The sequence below is a fragment of the Pinus tabuliformis genome, chromosome X (assembly GCF_031772625.1).
Source record: "Pinus tabuliformis cultivar Carrire ecotype Pingquan chromosome X, CPIR1, whole genome shotgun sequence".
NCBI classification, from domain to species: Eukaryota; Viridiplantae; Streptophyta; class Pinopsida; order Pinales; family Pinaceae; genus Pinus; species Pinus tabuliformis.
The window spans coordinates 1121824960-1121846350 of NC_142308.1; the positions used below are offsets into that span (position 1 = coordinate 1121824960).

At 37.7% G+C, this 21391-nt stretch overlaps 1 protein-coding gene across 1 annotated transcript in view; it reads right to left on the reverse strand.

Moving 5' to 3' along the window:
- Positions 1–8762, reverse strand: part of LOC149143773 (NADH-ubiquinone oxidoreductase 24 kDa subunit) — a 123416-nt gene extending 114654 nt beyond the window's left edge. The window contains exons 1-3 of the mRNA XM_089447578.1: positions 8530–8762; positions 8386–8445; positions 8234–8299 (exon numbers count right to left, since the gene is read on the reverse strand). Of these exons, the coding sequence (XP_089303704.1) occupies positions 8234–8299; positions 8386–8445; positions 8530–8565 (162 nt within the window). The 5' untranslated portion in view covers positions 8566–8762. The remainder of the gene's footprint in view (positions 1–8233; positions 8300–8385; positions 8446–8529) is intronic.
- Positions 8763–21391: the final 12629 nt, after the last annotated feature.

Sequence of the window (21391 nt, forward strand, 5' to 3'; positions counted from 1 at the left end):
TCTCCATGGGCCTCGATCAGTGCGCTTTGACCAAGGTCTTTGTCGTTCCTTGCTGGCTACAAATTGCCACTGTCCAGAGGTCCTTCCCGATAACTCTTTGTTCACAAGTTTTGAAGTCTGTCATGATTTTGATACAGTCATAGCACTTTGAGAATTTTTATGGATCCAATTCGGATCAATTCTATTGCATGTCACTGCTTATTTCTGCCTAGGGTTCTGTGCATGTACTAGTCTAGTTAGGGCACACCAACTAGCTTAACGTGTAGGAAAAATGTCCATGTTTGCCTTGCTGTCCTTAGAGGTGACTACAACCTAGTTAGGAGGTCCGTTCTAGGTCTCTCGGCCATCCAAACTTCATCTCCCAATTGTTGTAGCAGTCCCTCACTACAGCCCTATAAATGTGTCACTAAAACTGCCCACAAATCAGTCCTATGACTACCGCATGACAACAAGGGAAGTCGGTCTCTTCTCCAACACTTCGGACCCCTCCAAACAGTGGCTAAGACTCGTGCTCAATACGTTGTCCATACAACCCTTCCACGCTGCCTAGGGCAGCCTAGGGCATGGTATTGTCCTCCTTGACTGCGTTTTGGTAGGGACCAACGTATAGGGTTGTAGGCTTCCTTCTTGATAACGGGCTTCTCTTTCATGATTGCGTCCTCTAGATTAGGGCAGCGTATTCCTTCTTCTAGACTGCAACTAGGGCAACCTCCTTTCCTCCAATGTCTAGGGCTTCCACTCCTAGATTTCTCTTCCACTAAAACCCAAGACAAGTTGAGAGAAATCAAGATAGAAGTATGTGTGAAATGACTCTCAAGTCATCTCCTTTTATATTGAAACATTGAGCACATGTGGGGTTTATTTGGTTGCTAGCCGACCTTAACGAATTGTCTTATAACACAATTAAATTCATAACTCCATGAATACTTATCGGAATCGGATGATCTTTAAATCAATCCTACACCTCTCGATGAGAGGGATCCAAGAAAAATATCAACTGCCATAAATAAGATGACACACATGGAGTTTGGCCCTAGTTGCCAATTTTAACATGTTGGGCTAAAGTTGTTGGACAAGAAGAGACTATTGAAGCTTGTTGAATCATCTAGGAAGGCTAACTTGGTGGAGGAGGAAGGTCTTTTGGGTCTAAGGTCTTCGTCTATCCCAATTTGATTTACTAGTGCAAGAGCTTGGCTAGGTTTTCCCCTATAGGGGGGTTTTAGCCCTGGTTGAGTGCCTACATCTGGTGTCATTGATCTTCATGTTTTGATTTGATGATTGCTTGATGAAACTAAGATAAAAGAAGATAATAAATCTACAAGAATATCACAAGTAATTATCAACATAAGAAAATATTTTTGCCTTTCCAATTTTCTAACATATACCTTACTAATTTGTTATTCATGTGTCTTCTAAGCATATCCCATGACAACAATGACATTTTTTCATGATTAATTAACGAAGAGAAGGAATGCCATGTTCAGCATATTGTTTTGATTACCCTATTCTGCATGGTTTTACATCCTATTTAATGAAGTGGTTGTGGATCCATTGGATAATCTCATGCAATGTTTATCCCATATGTAAGCAATGAACAAGTTAAACAACAAGTCCATTATGAAGTGATGTTGCCATTGGTGGAGTGCATCATATATAGATGTTGACCTACTACATTTAGCAACAATTTTGAGTTCCTTCAGAAATTTATTGTTGGATTCTTAAGTATCAAGTAAGTATCGAAATATGTCCCAATAATGCCAACCACATAAGGGGCGACAAGTGCGAGGGGGTGATTATTCATCTCAAAAAACAACAGGAATATAAATATGCTTGGGGATTAGGAAAGCCAACAAATAATGTTGTCGAAGCCTACGCTCTATTCTAAGGGATAAAACAAGTCGTGAAAATGAATATTCATGAAATCACAGTGATCAAAGATTCTCTCCTTATCATATCAAGGATCATGACCAAAACTCTACCCTAGGATGCAAAGATCACTCAGACCATTCAAAGAATCTTTAATCCCCTGAACCACATTCCAAGATCTCTATAATTTCAGCCCTTCCAACAACCTTAATCTCATTAGCATTAGCCACAATACTAATGCTAATGAGATGGCTAACAAAGGAACATATTGTTGAAATGTGTAACTAGGTTCGGTCTTCATAATGTCTAATGTAATTATGTGTAATTGATGAAAAGAGAAAAAGAAATGTTATTATTATTATTTTGAAGCATGGGTTTCATGATCAAGGTTATTTTATTTATAGGTCAAGCACCAATTGAGTGCTTCTAGGTTTTGTCATTGAGACAAAGAAGTCATTGTCATATGTAAAGACCCTATTAGGGCATGTTGTATTATGTAAGAGAAATTATTTGAGTCATAAATTATGTCAAAGTCACCCTCCAAGACAAGTCAGCCTGCATAAGAGAAGTCAGCGTTCTAGCAGTGACAAGTCGGCCTCATGAACAACCATTCGACCACCATGAAGAAGCATATATATAAAGAGCTCGACCTCATTTTTAGATGGCATCAATCAAGTTCGACCAAGGAAGAAAAAGACACCAAAATCAGCAAAGAAGAAGAAGATATAAGGAAACAAAAGGTGAAAGCAAAATCTGAGTTTTAGGGCCACCATCTCTCACACGTGTGAGTTGTAATTGGGGCATCCTCTTCGCTGTAACAAGACTGAATTACATTCATCATAAGAAGTTGAATTGAAGTACTAAGAAAATCTATTTTGCAAGCCAAATTGCTAGAGAAGAAGCAATTGTCCAAGCAAAGGAGAAAAGAGAAGTAATTCACCATTATTCTTTCACATGTGCCAAACTATGGTTTCTGCAGTAGAAGCCGAAATTGCAGTCCTGCAGTAGCGTGCCAAAAATCTAAGGGCTGAAATCTGAAGTATTGGAGCAAGTTTGACTAGCATTGACTTTGTGGAAGAGAAGCTCATCAAAGGAAGGTTTGACTTGATCTTGGAGAGGTCTTTGTCAAGGGTCATAGGTATTGGAATTCGTCAGTTGAACATTCTATAAGAAGAGAAGAATACTTGTGGGTTTTCCTCTCAAGAGGAGAGGTTTTGGCCTTGGCTTATAGCCTATATCTTATGTCCTCTTGTCTCATTGTATTTCATAGTTTGGTAGTTGTTTGATGATAAGAACATAATAATGATCAAGTGAAAGAAAAAGATAATCAAGTTAAGTAAAAATACATCACAAGCAATTATCAAAGTAAGAGAAATCACCTAATCTAGCTGCCCTTAGATTTCTCAACATGGTATCAAAGCTAAGGTGACAACAACAAGACGAATTGGCAGCTTGGAGATCATCCAATTCAAGAAGTATACACAAGGGCCAAGTACAAGAAGAAGCATCAATCATCAAGGAGAAACAAAAGGCATCAAGAAGGACCATGCATCACATCACAAGGACAAGGATCACATCATCATAAGAGGAAGAAGACCTCAAAGAAAAGATCCCTACCTCCATTCAAAGAAGGATTCTACATTCTACAATCATCAACCAAAGGAAGCAAGGAGAAAGCATTGTCATCATCATCAAAGAATTCAAGGTGATCTCCCTCTCATTGAAGAATTGATTACACCTCAAAGTCTTTTCTCATATTGAAGTAAATGCAAGATAATCAAGGAAGCAATCATCATCAAGAAGGCATCTTCAATTATCTACATCATCAAGAAGGCATCAAGTTGAAGATATCATCCTCAAAGGAGCATCTTCACTTGACAAGTACGTATTATATATTTTTATGTCTCAATCCTCAAATCAGATGACTTCATTCTACAAGGAGAACAATAAATTGGTTGGAACCTCGAACTACCTTGCATGGAAGAAGAGAATTGATTTAATTCTCATGGAACATGTAAAGGGCCCCATCACCTAACCATCTCAAGAACAATCCCAAGCACTATCAAAGTACATGAAAGGAGAGATAAGGCACAAAGGATCCTCATAGAGTCAATCAAGGATCCTCCCTTATGTTGCAAAATTGAAGACAGTGAAGGAAATCTATGACCAATTGGTGAAGCTATTTTTTGTAAGCATTGTAGGAGAGATCATAGCATTAAGAAGCGAACTATACAAGATGAAAATCTCAAGGGAAGAAGGGATAGCTTCATATTTCATGAAGGTATCTCAGATTAAAGACCAACTACAAGAACTTCGAGAAAATTAGAAATAATGTTTCATCAAGTAATGACCACCATTGTGCTCAATGCACTACCTGATGAATGGGGCAACTTGTGTCTAGCATCTATGGGAAGAAGGAAACCACTCCATTCAGTGATTTTTGGTCATTATGCAAAATTGAAGAATCTAGATTAAAAGCAAAGAATGATGTTGGATCAAATGAACAAACTCAAGCATATGCAGCATCAACAAGGAAGAGAGGGAAATTTGGTAAGTTTGAACCTGGAAACATGGGCTTCAAGACCGAATTACATTCATCATAAGAAGTCGAATTAAAGTACTAAGAAAATCTATTTTGCAAGCCAAATTGTTATAGAAGAAGCAGTTGCCCAAGCAAAGGAGAAAAGAGAAGAAATTCACCATTATTCTCTCACACGTGCCAAATTAGGGTTTCTGCAGTAGAAGCCAAAATTGCAGTCATGAAGCCGCATGCCAAAAATCTGAGGAAAGGTCGAAATATGAAGTATTGTAGCAAGTTTGATTGGCATTGACTTTGTGGAAGAGAAGCTCATCAAAGGAAGGTTTGACTTGATCTTGGAGAGGTCTTTGTCAAGGATCATAGGTCTTGGAATTCGTCATCTAAACATTCTATAAGAAGAGAAGAATTCTTGTGGGTTTTCCTCTCAACAGGAGAGGTTTCAGACTTGGCTTATAGCCTATATCTTGTGTCCTCTTGTCTCATTGTATTTCATAGTTTGGTAGTTGTTTGATGATAAGAACATAATAATAATCCAGTGAAAGAAGAAGATAATCAAGTTAAGTAAAAATACATCACAAGCAGTTATCAAAGTAAGAGAAATCACCTAATCTAGTTGCCCTTATATTTCTCAACACATATCTCCCTAAGGGAGACTTTGATTAGCAAGGTCAACTCAGAAATGAGCCCCTTCCCTGGCTCCCTCGTGAAAATTAAAATGAAGCCTCCTCAAGATATGCCCATCTCCTCACATCCTCCAAGTTATAATGTAGAGTACAAGTGCCTTATCAAGTCGACTTCCAGCAGCTCCAGCCCTTAATCATTCTCAAAGGCGCTACTAGATTTTACAATCTCCTGCACTATAGAAGGATGAGCCTCCACCATTCTAAAACAATGAAGGTTCTTGGGACTTCAAACTACTGGCACTCTCAAGTGAGAACGAATGATTCATATGGGAGGAAACTTGTTCATCTCATAATGCAGTTAGCTAAGGACAGTATAGGGAAACATTATGCCACATTGTGGAGGTTGGTGGTGTTGAGCACCTACAAGTCGTCTGGCTTGGTCTTTATAATGCATGTCTCTTCCTCTAGAAAATGTCTTTCTTGGTTCTTTAGACATGGTGCACGTGTATCAAATGTACCATTCTGGCTTTTTTGCTCTTTCTTCTCTGTAATTGGCAGTTGTTGTTTAGTCTTAAGACTGTCTTGTGGGCTCCCCTGTGGTGGTCTTCTTGTTTCTGTTGGTTTATCATTCTGTTTTTCCTTGCGCCGCAGTCTCACTATTTCGTCTTTGTCGTGGCCTTCTCCCATGAATTTTGTGAATGTGGGGATCTCATGGCTCTTTTGAATTATTTAGTTATGTTGTTATGCCTCCTCTTGGTTGAGAATGCGTCCATGATGGATTTCTCGATGAATTTCAAATTAACAACAAGTCAGCATGATTCTTTGGTGGAAAAAGCTTTGGAATTTAGGTTCTGTGTAATCTCTTTGTGTAGCATCTAGGTTACAGCCTCCTTGCAGATAAATATGATGCACAAGGTTACCTCAAATGAAGTGCATATCTGTTCAAAGTCCAAGCACCAAAAGAATCTCCTTCTCTCGTCAAGAATTCAAAGCGCTAAAAATCATTATGTTCTAAAAGTTAATGGGAAGATTAAGTTCTCTCAATTTAATGAGGGGAACAAACCAATGAATCGGCCTCAACAGGAGACTCTTGAGGAAGGCACCGCCTCTTAAGGCCTCCAAATCCTCAATTAGTTTCAAGGATGAAATGTACGTTTTGTTTTTTTATAGACCGCTTCTGGAGATGTTACAAAAGATGTAGCGGGATAATTAGAATTGCATATGTAAAAACAAAGAATCTGGATAGGAACTATAGGAATCTAGAAACAGTAATTTTGGAGAAAGATCCTCCTATTAATATCGGCAAGTAATTATTGAGTTTTCTGCTCAAACTCTTTAAATATAAAAATCCTCGATTCTTGTAAAAAAAAAATGCCAACCACATAAATCACAGCATTATTCATTGTATTCACCAAATTTGTCAGTGATTTCCTTTGATGTAAACATTTGGAGTTTGGTCACAATTTGATACCTTTATATGTTTTGACCTTAGAAGCATGCCCACTACCCAACCATGGGCATCTATATCAATGTTGCAAACATCGACATTGGGATAAAATCGGCAAGGGTCCGAAAACCAAAAAATCACGAAAATATCAATAAAAATCAGCAAACATCGGCAAAATTAAGATACCACCAAAATATCGGTAAAAATCAGCAAATAAGAGCTAGGCGAAATAATCACGAAATCAGGATAAATCGCAATAAAATAGGGATGTTTGCAACACTGATCTATATCGGCTAACTTCTAGCCTATGGGTTTGTTACATTACTCTTCAATGGATAGCCACTTTTGTATGCACCTCATTCTCTGTCAGGAGATTTATCTGCCATTTTGTATGCTACACTATATCAGATTCAGGTAAGGTTGGTCACAAATTCTGCACTTATTTATTCTGCAGTTAGCTTGGATCATAGAGATGCCTAAGATACTTTCTTATAGTACCAACCAACAGTCCAATAGACTGCTCTTGGCCATTTATGTAAATACATTGTCACTTTATTTCCTTCCAGCTTTCATCTGCATAAAATGCTATTTTGCATGTAATTCATTAAACCACCTTGAGTTTGTACCTAATAACACCAAAAACACATTTACAATTTGAACGAATTCCACCTCATAATCACCCGGGTATTGATTCCCCGGTGAGGTCATGCAAGCATTCCCAGTGGCTCACCACATCATCGAGATGATGGAGGGAACCTCGTGACTTGTTAATTCAATACAATAGCAGATATTTAGAGGCAATTGTCGGGTCTATAAACTGAATTGGTTTTTGGGCCAACGAGGCAGTTCCAGTGAGACTTTCGGGGGACAGATGTACTTCCCATGCCCCTCTATGTTAGTAAAATCAAGATCACTTCGTTTTATGTTGTAAGGGAAAACATGGCAAAGTTTTGGTGGGAAAATGGAGTAGTAAAAAAGGAATGATGCTTTGTTTTTCTCTTTTTTGTCTATGCAATTTATTCTCTAGAAACAAATTACCAAATCTATGATATTTTACTATATGCATCTGTCTTACTTGAGAGGATTTTGATAGAACCTAACAGTTCTCTGTTCTCTTTTATTTTCTCTTCAGTTGTATGTGCTTTGTGTGAATCTGTTCGCAGGTGCCCCATACTGCAAATTTCGGGAAATTCCAGGCTAGGAACGGAGCTGTTTAGAGGAAGCAAACAGCTTGGTAAGCTGAGTTTATCCGGTTCATGAAGTTGTAAATAGGGCATTGACTCACTGGTGACATCCACGGAATGTTAAGTTGCCCAACATGATTCCATCCTTGATGCGGTTTGTCCTATCTGTATGACTTATGAGTTTCAAAAGGATGACGCCGGGTGCAAGTCCCGGCGGATTTCCACAAAAAAGATAGCTAAGCTAAGGGAAGTCTGCACTTGTGGTGCAGCCCCTTCCAAAGGTAAATAATAATAACAATAACAATAACATTTCGTGATTAAATGAATGGCTTCTTAATCAGGCAAGCCTGGGTTTAGATTCAAGTATGATGATATTAACTGCATTACAAATCGGTGCCAAACCCCAGAAATCCCGAAAAACCCAGAAGGAATCTAACTAATCTACCATTGACAAAAATATGGCAGCTAAGAACCCACAATACAGGGTCAAACAGGCGGTGTGGACAAGCAACTTAGGGTATCTCTAAACATGCATTATAGATCTAATGTACTGAGCCATGGAATGGAACATTACCCTCTCTTTATTGGCTTCTGTGAAATCCCATGGCGTGTTGGGATTGTTATCTGGAGAGTCCAAATGCTGCAATGCAGTGAAATGCGCATTAAATGAATGAACTGGACGAAGTATTTTCAAAGCTGAAGAAAATGGCTTGGACTTCTGCTTACATAATTCAAGGCCGTGGAGAAATGGCGAAGCCCTGGATTGACCCTGACCCTAAGCCTCACCTGCGTATACAGAAGATAAGTTCAATAAGTAAAAAGAAGAAGAATGGTAATGTGTAGTCGAATTGACAGAGCTATGCAACCCACCGCTGCCCTGCGCGCTACCTCTGCAATCCCAAACATCTTCGTTTCTCGTCGATGGTCTGCTGTTGATCCTCGACGGGAATTGAACTCTTCAGCCCACTCCTTTGAAGTATATTTTAATATGTACGATCCAGCATTACCTCACCATACTTCCAAATCAAAACACAAACCAAATTGATCTTCCCCATCCAGTGCCTGCATTTAACAAACTATTTTCCTCTCAATTTACATAAATAATAACACAATCAAATAATACATCTTAAGAAAATAAAAGCAATTTTAATGGCGACATCTTCACAATAATTTGATAACATTTAGAGAAAAAAAATTGTATTATTACATCAATAATATAAAAATAAAAGCAATTTTAATGGCAACATCTTCACAATAATTTGATAACATTGAGAGAAAAAAAATGGTATTATTATATCAATAATATAACATTGCAATGGCGGAGGAAGAAGCTTACTTAGAGGAAGGAGAAAGGAGTTAGTAAAGTTTACTAGATTGATAAAAGATTGAGCTAAAAGCCTTCTACAACGCAATATGGGGTAGATCTCACATAAATGTTCGAGTAAATATAAACCTTTAACATTTTTAATATAGTGTTAATTTTATTTAGAAATTAATCTAATTATTATTATTTATAAACCTAATATAAATTTAAAATATAAAAAACACTAAAAAAAATAGATATGGTAAATAAATAAAACTTTTTTTTTTACTTACTCTAAAAATATGGTAAATAAATAAAAATATAAATAAATTAGAGGTATAGTGAATAAATAAAACCTCTTTTTATATTTAGTCCATAAACCTTTTTTCTTTTCTTTTTTTACGAAAAAAAGCATGATTTATATTAATATATAAGATATTTACATAAGAGAGGTGCTATAAAGAGCAATAACATATTTCTGTAGCTGGAATATTTTGCTAATAAGATAAAAACCGATCAAGACCATCATAGAAGCATAAGAAACAAAAGCCTCTTTATATTCAAAGAAGACACAAAAAAGGAGGTTTTATTTAGGTGAAGCTTCTTTGCCAAATACCATATTTATAAAAGAGGTATGGTAAATTAATAAAAATATAAATAAACCAAAGGTATGGTAAATAAATAAAACAATTTGTATATTTACTCCATAATTCACTTTATACTTATGAACACTCAAAAATGAGGTTTTATTTAGGTGAAGCTTGTGGGCCAAATTATTATTAATATCATGCAAAAAAAACATTATTAACCCTAATATTAATATTAATAAAAGTAAAGATGGCACATGGTATTCGCGGGGAATGTTACCTATTTAAAGGGGGGAATTAAACCAGCGTATATCCATCTTTACTTTGGATCTACTAAGCGCCCAAAGGGATCAAATATCCTCATATGCAAGCTAGCATAGAGTGAAAAAATATTTGATCCATCTAGGCGCTTGGTAGATCCAGAGTAAAGATGGATCTATGCTGGTTTTTAGGCTCATAAAGGATTTCAATCTAATGTTGGTTATGGAGAAAGTTTTACTTTAAATTTTCATAATTGAAAAAATATATTTTGAAAACTTTAAATAATGGAGGGATACAACTTTAGAGCATTGTCACTATCACTCCAAGTTTTAGTTTGGGTTTTTATAATTGAAAAAATATATATTTTGAAAACTTTAAATAATGAAGGGATGTAATTTTAGAGCATGGTCATTATCACATTTTTTAGATGAAGAGGAAAAAAATAGATGTAAAGGACTTAAAAAAGAATGTTGGTCAATTCAAGGTATAGAAATACAGGAGATATATCCTAAGTATGATGGTGAAGGGTTTAAGGGTTTTCTTCCACTGAGAGTACAAAGAATTGGAAGTCCGGTGGGTGCGGGCTAACTTGGACGCAACCATGAGAGGAATAACGATAGGTAACCTCAAACTCAACTTCATTGCACATACAGAACACACATGTTTATGAAAATAAAGGGGATAACACTCAAGGAAAATTTTATGATCATGTTTTTAAACTTGAGGTAGATAATTCGTTAATAGTAATATTCATAAAAGAGGAGTAAATTTTGGCTCCCTTAAATTTAAATAATTAATTTGGGGGTCATAAGAGAGAAAAGATTCTAATTAGGTGGACGCTAGGGTTGTGAGTGGAAGGGAAAGGTTAAACCAATGCCCAATGAAGGTGTGGCCATGGGGGTGGATACAATGCAAGAGAAAGAACTTTAATTGGGTGTTTATATAGTTTAATGGTCTCTAAGAAATCTTTGTGTTAGTGTGTAGAAAAGGTGTGGAAAAGGAAGATATAATATATGGGTCAATATGTGATGTTCTAGCCAAGGGTTAGATAGCCTTCAAATTTTAGTCAAGAGTTAATGTGACAAGGATCCTACAATAAAATTGGTTAAACAATTCTACATTGTTGGCCTTAAGGAAATGGCCTCCTTGCTTTGACTCAGGGATAGAGAAGAAGACATCCCAACGAAACTAAAGTAAAAATTCCAAGTATGACATTTGAACTGTGAAATCAAAAAGTTTTGGATGCAATAGGTAATGCCCTGGGGGTTTTCATCGATTTAAAAGAAAATGCACTCTGTCAAAACCATCCACAATCGTAACCAAGATATTAGTGGAAATTGACACAAGGGAAATTTGGCTATAAAGTCTTTGGAACTTTTGATAGGGGACAGAGGTTATAATTTATTTATTGTTGGACTACCGAAGAATCCCATTTTTTTGTGTTAGATGCCATGTCCATGGGAACAAGGCAAAAATTGTATGAGGTTTGGAAGTAGATGGGTCCAGTAGAAGAAGAAATTGAATAAGCAAACATTAGTAGAAAAAGAGAAAACTCGAGAGGAGAAAATTCATATTACACGGAGATGGATGTGAAAGTAGATATTGAGTTTATAACTAATGTATTGGATTGTCAATTGAGTTTAGCTTGGGTGGTTGGGAAGAATAGTTTTTATCCTCTCCACCTGTTGATGGTGCTGGAAATCCCTCAACCGAGGGGGTCTCCCCGATGTGAAGTCCCAATTAGACCTCACACCGTTTGGAGTAGGAGCCCCATCCAGAGTATTGGCCTGGTTGCCATGTATCCTTGTAGATTTGCCTTGGCTACAAAGTTCAGCACAAGAGAGTAATACACAGGTATTTTCGGATCAGTAAGTGAGTATGCCTTGTGAAATGTTCAGTTGCGGAAAGTATCAAGGTCCTTCTACCAAAAGGGAAGAGAAAAGTGGGCCCTTTAAAGACAAGTAATAGTACTAATCTAGAAAAGGCACACAAGCATATACATATGAATGAATCGTTGATCAACTAGCGAAATAGTTCACAAGGAAGCAACGATTGTTAAAACAAATATAACACACCTTCAACAAGATAAGTACCAAAGCCACTGAAATAGTTCAATTTCCTTAGTACAAATGAAAACAACATACATCACAAACATTCAAAGAATAGTCTTATAATATTCATGACATATGCATGAAAGCATGTTGGCTCAACGAGCTTCTGAATTAAGTAAAAGTTCTAAGATACATCAAGACAGTGAACACCACTAGCCCTAATAGTGGAGCATTAGAGTAGTGACTCGCTTCTCCAAAACAACTATCTTCCTCTCCAATGCCTGGTAGGAGGAGCCAAGGTGAAAAGTCTTTTACATGAGCAATGAGGGTGTATATATAACAAATGGGGTGACCACTCACCTCCCTTGTGACTCTTGGACTACCCTCATGACTGGTTGACTTCTCAATGACCTTTCAACTTCCAACATGACTTTTTGTATGGTCCTGACCTTTGATCTTCTATTGTACTTTGGTGTTCCTTCGTCTTCTCGCTTGATGATCACCTTATCTCTTTAGCTCCATAGGTGTCTTCTAGCATGGCCTCCTTCTCCTTTTATCCATCATCATCTTGTCGTGATAAAATAAAGTACCTACAACCGAAACCACTCATGACAAGCCAACATCAGTCCAAAAAACTCCTAATCTAATGTGCTTCATGAAATCACCTGTTAGAACTAGAACTGGGTGGTTGATTGAGTGCTTGACTCAGGGATTGCGAAGTTCCAGAGGCGAAGGTCTAGGACTAAGGCTTGAGACTATGCAATACACAGTTCAGGATGGACAGGGTCAAAGGATTGCGCAATTGAGAGGTTTAAGAGCTCAAGGTTGGGGCTTGAGGCTTGAGGTTGCTCAATGTGCAATTCTGAGATGAAATACTAGGTCACTGCACGGTTGAGGGACTCAAGAGCTCAAGGTTGAGACTTGAGGCTTGGAGTTGCCCAATGTGTAGTTTTTGCAGGAGTACAAGCTGGGAGATTGCGTGATTGAGGGGTTCGAGGGCTCAAGATTGAGGCTTGAAGACTGAGTTTGCACACTGTGAAGTTGTGGAAGGACAGGAGGCCAAGTGATTACATAATTGCATAGTTCAAGAGCCCAAGGTTGAGGCTTGAGGACTCAGACTATGCAATGCACAGTTCAGGCTGGGATGGAGATAAATATTGCACAAATCTAGAGCTCAGGGGTTGGGCTTGAGCAACGAGATTGTGCAATGCATAGTTCTAGGAGGTAGAGACTACACATTGCATGGTGCAAAGAGGCAAGGTTGTTGCTTGAGGATTGAGATTGCACAATGCACAATTCATAAGGGTTAGACGAGGCTGAGTGGCCCGGTGAGAAATTGCTTGTAGATTCAATCTACATATTGTAATATGCTAAAACTATTGACTTGAATGTACTCTACTCATCAGCAGAAACAATAAACGATCGATGAAATCACGAAGCATACAAGAGAAAGAATTTAATCATACATAACACAATGATTTCCTGAGGAAAGCCACAACTAAAAACCCCTACTATATGTATATTGCATTAATCAGAAAATCTAGATGAATACAATATGCTCTGTTAAACCTTGAACTCAACCTGCACAAGTATTTTCTATCCTCTGCCTAACTAATTGCCTTTGGCCAATACTTAGCCAAATTCCTAGCCTTCTAAGCTCCTACTTCCTTTCACTTTTCCTCAAGGAATTAGCCCCTATTTAATGGGGAAATTCCTCAATTATGAATTGCGTAATCCTCATAGGCCTTCCTCTGAATGCATGCACCATCAGTTTAATTTAGATGATTTTACAACTAATAGTACATTGTATTTGAACTCCAATCTCAACTAGGACTTTCTCTAGTCTGACATGCATGAGTTAATTATGAGTGAATCTTCAGTTTATTGGTTGATCGTTGCAGGGAACACCACACTGCACTTCAGGCAACACCCCATTGTTCGACAGGTAGCACCCCACTACTGTAGGTTGCACCCCACTACTACAAGTTACACCCCACTATTGCAGGTTATACCCCACTACTACAAGTTACATCCCACTACTGCAACTTGCACCCCACTACTGGACCTCCCACTAATTCCTCCATCAGTTGGAACTAGTTTAACTGACTTTAACTCAAATAGATTGAATTAAATAATTACAACTCAAAATAAACTCAACTAGTGCTCCTAATTGCAGGAGATACTCTACATGACTCTAGTTAGACCCTCAACTCAAATTAACTTAACCAACTAAGTCAAATTAACTTAGTTAACTATTACAGGTTGTCATGAGATGTTTAATTACAATTTATTCCCATTTAATTCAAGGAAAAATTAGATTAGCATTTTTCTTGATGTTATTTTTAACATTTCTTATTGTTATTTTTCAACACTCCCTCTCAAGAAGAAAGGAATTATGATCTATCCCAATCCAATACCTTTGGAATGTATTGCATGCAACTCTTATCACTATTGTTGTTGCTGCTGCAACATCTGCAACCAAAAGCATCCAAACGAAATAAACTGAATCAATTGTGTTTGATACTATCTACTGGGAAAAAGTTGTGTTGTTTTTGGCTCTGCTACTAAGACTCCTACTTTGTTGTCAACACCGCTATGCACTCCTTAGTATCAAACTAACATTGAACCTCCTGATACTAAATACTATGGGCCCCCGTAGCAAGGTAATAATCCAAAAAACACCTCAATGGATCGTGCACAAATTTCTGTACTCTTGGGACTATTGCTTCACATCGCCCCACCTCTCACCTAGAGGTATGGTTGCATGTGCTCCCTTTGCCCAATTGGCTCAAAATTCCCCCCCTACTGGAGGTCTTTGCTTGAGTGGATGTTCCCACTCTGTCTCCTCTCTACTTCTCCAATTGTGGTTGCTCAACAACTTACTGAGGTTGCTTTCAAGGCTGCATGTTGAGAGGTATTTTGATGCAGGAGCATGTGACTTAGAGGGAAAAAATCTTCAAACATATTCCAAAAATCCAAAAAAATCTACAGGCAAGGGAGTGGGGTCCTTTAGCCAGCAAGTTTCATGCTTTTCTAGTTTAAGATAAAGATAGAATTAAAAATAAAACCACGTTGTAATAGTCGCTTTATGATAAGTTGTAGTAGCTTTATGGCTTTAAATCACTCTATGTAAAAGGCATGCTTTTGTATGGATAAGGACCAAGAGGGCTTATCTATTATTTATAAATAAGAAACAACGGGACTCTCAGAGGGTAGAGCCGGAAGCATTATCATCTGCAAAAACCTCTCTCTGTTCATCTGGTTTTATGGTTCCATGTAAATTGTTATTTTATGCATATATTAGTGCGTTAGTGCGGTTCTTTTATTTTCTGAGCTTATAGATGGTGATTCAGCCTTTGTTTTTCAATTAACTCTTAATATTACACCTGTTGGGGAGTTTTCCCTTCATATCGACGAACGCAGGCTTCTTAAATCATTTTATAGAGTTCTGTGGCCAAACTTTGTTTACACAGAGAAATCGCGAAATTTCCTTACCCGGAGCATAATTCTGGAACTAAAAATTTATTAGATTTGGGTCATACCCGTATCAGGTTTGAACCAATATCGCATCGCAGAACCACAAGTGGAGTGGAAGACCATTGGAATCACCGAAGTCCGAACTCCGATAGCTCGGACCCGAAATGCCATAAAGTGGAGTGGATAAGTTATTGGGTCCGCGTTTGTTATCGCATCGCAAAGTCGAAGCGAGAGGAGCTAGACCTTTAGAACTGTGGAATCACCGATAGCAATTGTCGATTATCGCATTGGGAAAAGGGGTGTTGAAAGGGCCGATTATGAAAGCGTCGATAGTGTTATTTTCGGTTAATGCAAAGTTTTGGAAATTAAGCGCCGATAGTGTAATTCATTTGGAATTACACCAAGACCATTTGAAAGCTGCGATAATGTTGAAAAGTGTCGATAGTGTATTTTGTTCCTTTGGAACGAAATCTCCGCTGGTTGTGTATTTTGCGTGAAAACGCAATTTTCTCATGTTTAAACACGCTGATAGTGTATTGCATTAATCCCATTTTAAAAGCCCGTCGATAGTGTGTTGTGTAAATCCTATGGATTTACAATTCTGATAGGAACAGAGGCTCGGTTTGTTAATTGTGGACAATAACCAGGGTTGGGGTGATCAGAGGGAAAACCCATGAAGCAGTCAAGCTAATAATAGATGACTGATACACCTGTAGAAAGAGAAAGAAGAATTCAACCAGATATTGAAGAAATTGTAGCCAGATTTGAGAGGTTGTCTATATTGCCTGCACCCAGGCCACCATTAGTGGTATCAAAGCAGCCAACTGACATTGGATTGAATCTCAGAAGCAGGAGAAGGAAAGTTACTATGGCTTTCAGAGTTGGAAGAGGACGAGGACGTGGTGGAAGAGGACGGCCTGTTGCAAATGCTGAAGTGATGGAAGTTGTGCAACAGATGCAAGCTAGATTGGATGCATTAGCCATAGGAAGAAATATAGATGATGGAGATGTTAGTGAACCTAAGATTAAAGTTGTAGAGGAGGAAGTTGTAGCAATTACTCCTGAGATGAGGTTCTTATAGTCAGTGTTGAGATCCATGGCCAGGCCAAAGACCAAGGTATCAATATATGAAGGAGGACTGAACCCAAAAGGATTAATAGATTGGATTAATGACATGGAGAAATTATTCGACTATGAAGAAACAGAAGATGAGAAGAAAGTGAAGTTTGCAGTCACCAAGCTAAAAGGCCATGCAACGCTTTGGTGGGATGGTGTGCAGGCAGAAAGGAAGAGACTTGGCAAGCAACCAATCAAGAATTGGAGCAGGATGGTAGCAAAGCTAAGAGGTAAGTTTCTGCCAAGTAATTATCAGCAAACCTTGTTCAGACAGATGCAGAATCTTAGACAGAGATCTATGATAGTAAAAGAATACACAGAGGAATTCTACAAGGTAAGCATAAGAGCTGGAGAAGCTCAAGATACAAATGAGAAGGTGGCTAGATATGTGAATGGCCTTAGGATGGACATTCAATATGAGATAAATCTAATGTCTCCTAAAACAGTAGAGGAAGCTTATCAGATAGCACTGAAAGCTGAAGAAAAACTCATGAGGAAGCAGTCTGCCAGAGGGAGAGGTACTTTCCAAGGAAGAGGAAGTCAATGTGATAGAGGAAGATCTACAACACCTAAAGATGGAGCTAGCAGCAGCTCAACCCAGCATGCACCCACAGGGGGTGATGCGAGAGGCAGAGGGAGTTTTTCTAGAGGAAGAGGAGGCAGAGGAAGAGGCAACGAAATAAGATGTTACAAATGTAACAAGCTGGGACACCAAGCTTTTGAGTGCCCAAAGAATGCAGAAACAAATCAGAGGAATGCCATTGTTGCTCAAGCTGAGGGAGAAGCAACAGTAGCAGTAGTGATAGAAGAAGAAAATATACCAGAGAGAGGAGAATCTTTAGTAGTTAATAAAGTTTTGCTCAAGCCAGCAAAGGAGATAGTGGAACCATCACAAAGAAAGACTTTATTCAGGACAGTGTATAAAGTCCAAGGTAAATGTTGTCAGATGATCATTGATAGTGGTAGCACTGATAATTTGGTCTCTACAGAAGTGGTGGAGAAATTGAAGCTGAAGACAATGAAACATCCAACACCTTACAAGGTGTCATGGTTGCAAAAGGGACATCCACTGTTAGTGAATGAACAGTGTGAAGTATAATTTTAGGTGGGCAAGTATAAAGATAAAATTGTATGTGATGTATGCCAATGGATGTGTGTCACATATTGCTTGGAAGACCTTGGCAACATGACAAAGGAGCCATGTATGATGGAAAAAGAAACACCTATAAGTTTGGAAAGCATGGTGTCAATCATATGTTGTTGCCTCTGTAAGAAGAAGATGTACCAGGAAAGAAGACTGATCCAAAAACTCTGTTACTAGGAGGAAAGGAATACTTGAAGTAGATTGAAGAGAATGAGGTAAATTTTGTTGTAATTTGCAAGCCCAAGGTAATAATGATTTCTGCTAAAATTTCTAATTTACCCATTGAAATTCAAGAAATGTTGGAGAAATATTGTGATATTATTGTTGATGATTTGCCTAATGAGTTACCACCCATTAGAAGAATTAGCCATCATATAGATTTGATTCCTGGAGCAAGTCTACCTAACAAAGCAGCTTACAGAATGACTCCTACAGAAAATGAAGAGGTTAGGAAATAGGTGCAAGAATTACTTGACAAAGGGCTAATCAGAGAAAGTTTGAGTCCTTGCGCAGTACCAACAGTGTTGAGTCCAAAGAAAGATGGAGGCTGGAGAATGTGTATAGATTCAAGAGCCATCAATAAAATCACAATCAGGTACAGATTTCCTTTGCCTATAATTGAAGATTTAATGGATTGCTTGAGTGGAGCAAAGTATTTTTCAAAACTAGATCTTAAAAGTGGGTATCATTAGATAAGAATAAGAGAAGGGGATGAGTGGAAAACCGCTTTTAAGACAAATGAGGGATTGTATGAGTGGAGAGTAATGCCTTTTGGGTTGTCAAATGCACCAAGTACATTTATGAGACTCATGAATGAAGTTTTTAAAGAGTTCATTGGTAAGTTTGTAATAGTATATCTGGACGATATATTAGTTTATAACAGGTCTAAGGAGGAGCACATGAGACATTTGAATTATGTCTTACAAAGGCTGCAGCAAGAGAAATTATTGTTGAATTTGAAGAAGTGTTCATTCATGAAAGAAGAGCTAGTGTACTTGGGTTTTGTTATTTCTGTTGAAGGGCTGAAGATGGATCCAGAGAAGATCAAGGCAATTATGGAGTGGCCTTCACCCAAGAGTGTTTTTGAGGTAAGGAGTTTTCATGGTCTTGCTAGCTTTTATAGAAAATTCATCAAGAATTTTAGTAAGATTAATGCACCTATTATTGAGACCATAAAGAAGGACAAACAACCATTTAGATGGACTACTGAAGCATAAAAGAATTTTTAGCTGTTAAAGAAAAAAATCACTGAAAAGCCTATTTTGGTTCTGCCTGATTTTAACAAACCTTTTCAAGTGAAGTGTGATGCCAGCGAAGAAGAAATTGGAGGTGTTTTAAGCTAGGAAGATAGACCTATAGCCTACTTTAGTGAAAATCTAAATGATTCCAAAAAGAAGTATTCTTCTTATGATAAGGAGTTCTATGCAATTGTGCAGTCATTGAAGAAATGGAGGCATTATCTAATGTCAAAGGAATTCATACTTTATTCAGATAACCATGCACTACAGTATATTATGTAGCAGCCAAAGCTTAGCCAGAAACATGCCAAATGGGTAGAGTATCTTCAAGGTTTCCATTTTGTTTTGAAGCATATAAACGGTCAATCAAACAAAGTTGCAGATGCCTTAAGTAGGAGAAGTGTATTATTTCAAGAGAGTCAAATCCAAGTGTTGGGTTTTGATTTTCTTAAAGAATTGTATGAAACAGATCCAAATTTTAAAGAGGCATTTGAAGCTTGTAAAAATCCTGTTTTGATGGATAGGAGTAGATGGCTGGATTACTTCTTACAAGATGGACTGTTACTTAAGAAAAATCAGTTATGCATACCAAACTGTTCAATGAGGGAGAGGCATTTGAAGCTTGTAAAAATCCTGTTTTGATGGATAGGAGTAGATGGCTGGATTACTTCTTACAAGATGGACTGTTACTTAAGAAAAATCAGTTATGCATACCAAACTGTTCAATGAGGGAGAACTTAATCAAAGAAAAACATAGTGGAGGACTTGCACGACGTTTTGGCATAAAGAAATTTTTTGAACAGTTGAACAGATTTTATTTCTGGCCGAAAATGAAATTTGAAGTGGAGAAGTATGTGAGAACTTGTAAAATTTGTCAATATGCAAAGGGAAGAAGCCAAAACACATATTTGTATGTTCCATTACCAATTCCAGATAGGCCTTGGGATATGGTAAGTATGGATTTTGTGGCTTACCAAAGACTCAAAGAGGTAATGATTCAATTTTTGTTGTAGTGGAAAGATTTTCAAAAATGGCACACTTTATTCCATGTTATAAAACTAGTGATGCTTCTCACATTGCTAATTTGTTTTTTAAGAAGATTGTAAGATTGCATGGGTTGTCCAAAAGTATTGTCTCAGACATGGATTCCAAATTTTTTGGACATTTCTGGAGGACACTATGGAAGAAGCTGGGAACTAAATTAAGTTTCAATTCTGCCTATCATCCACAAATTGATGGACAGACTGAAGTGGTGAACAAGAGTTTAGGCAATCTTTTAAGGAGCCTTACTGCAGAACATCCAAAGCAATGGGATCAAGTGTTGGCACAAGCTGAGTATGCATATAATGACTCACCTAACAGGAGTACAGGACAAAGTCCATTCCATATTGTTTATGGAATGCATCCAAGAGGAATATCTGAATTAAGAAATTTGGGAAAAGAAGAGATGAGAAGTGCAGAGGGTGAAGATTTTGCTTCAGAAATGCAAGCAATACATGAACAAGTGAAACAACAGCTGCAGGATAGCAACATCAAGTACAAAACCAGAGCAGATATGAGGAGAAGAGAGGTGAACTTTGAAGTTGGGGATTTGGTTTTAGCACATCTCAGAAAGGAGAGGTTTCCAAAGAGGGAGTATAATAAATTGAAGTTCAAGAAAATTGGACAGTGCAAAGTATTGAGAAAATTCTATGCAAATACCTATGAAATTGAGTTACCCCCTAATGTTGGGATATCACCAATTTTTAATGTTGCAGACCTGTACAAATATGAAGGTGAAACTGCAAATGATATAGCACAAGATCAAGAGACCCAAGAGATTGATTAGGTAAAACAGTTACCCACAACAAAGGAGTTGCAGCCAGAAAAAATTATGGACAAGAAGGTGTTTAAGAAGACAAGGGGACAAGAGTACTTCCAGTATTTGGTAAAATGGAAGAGACAGCCAACCGCTAAAGCTACTTGGGTTACAGAAGACATGCTACAAAAACTGGGCAGTTCTGTAGATGAACTCATGGACATGAGCCCATGAAGAAATTTGTCCTCAAGGGTCTGATGCAGGAGCATGTGACTTAGAGGGAAAAAATCCTCAAACATATTCCAAAAATCCAAAAGAATCTATAGGCAAGGGAGTGGGGTCCTTTAGCCAGCAAGTTTCATGCTTTTCTAGTTTAAGATAAAGATAGAATTAAGAATAAAACCATGTTGTAATAGTCGCTTTATGATAAGTTGTAGTAGCTTTATGGCTTTAAATCACTCTATGTAAAAGGCATGCTTTTGTATGGATAAGGACTGAGAGGGCTTATCTATTATTTATAAATAAGAAACAACGGGACTCTCAGAGGGTAGAGCTAGAAGCATTATCATCTGCAAAAAGCTCTATCTATTCATCTGGTTTTATGGTTCCATGTAAATTGTTATTTTATGCATATATCAGTGCGGTTCTGTTATTTTCTGAGCTTATAGATGGTGATCTGGCCTTTGTTTTTCAATTAACTCTTAATATTAGACCTATTGGGGAGTTTTCCCTTCATATCAACGAGCACATGCTTCTT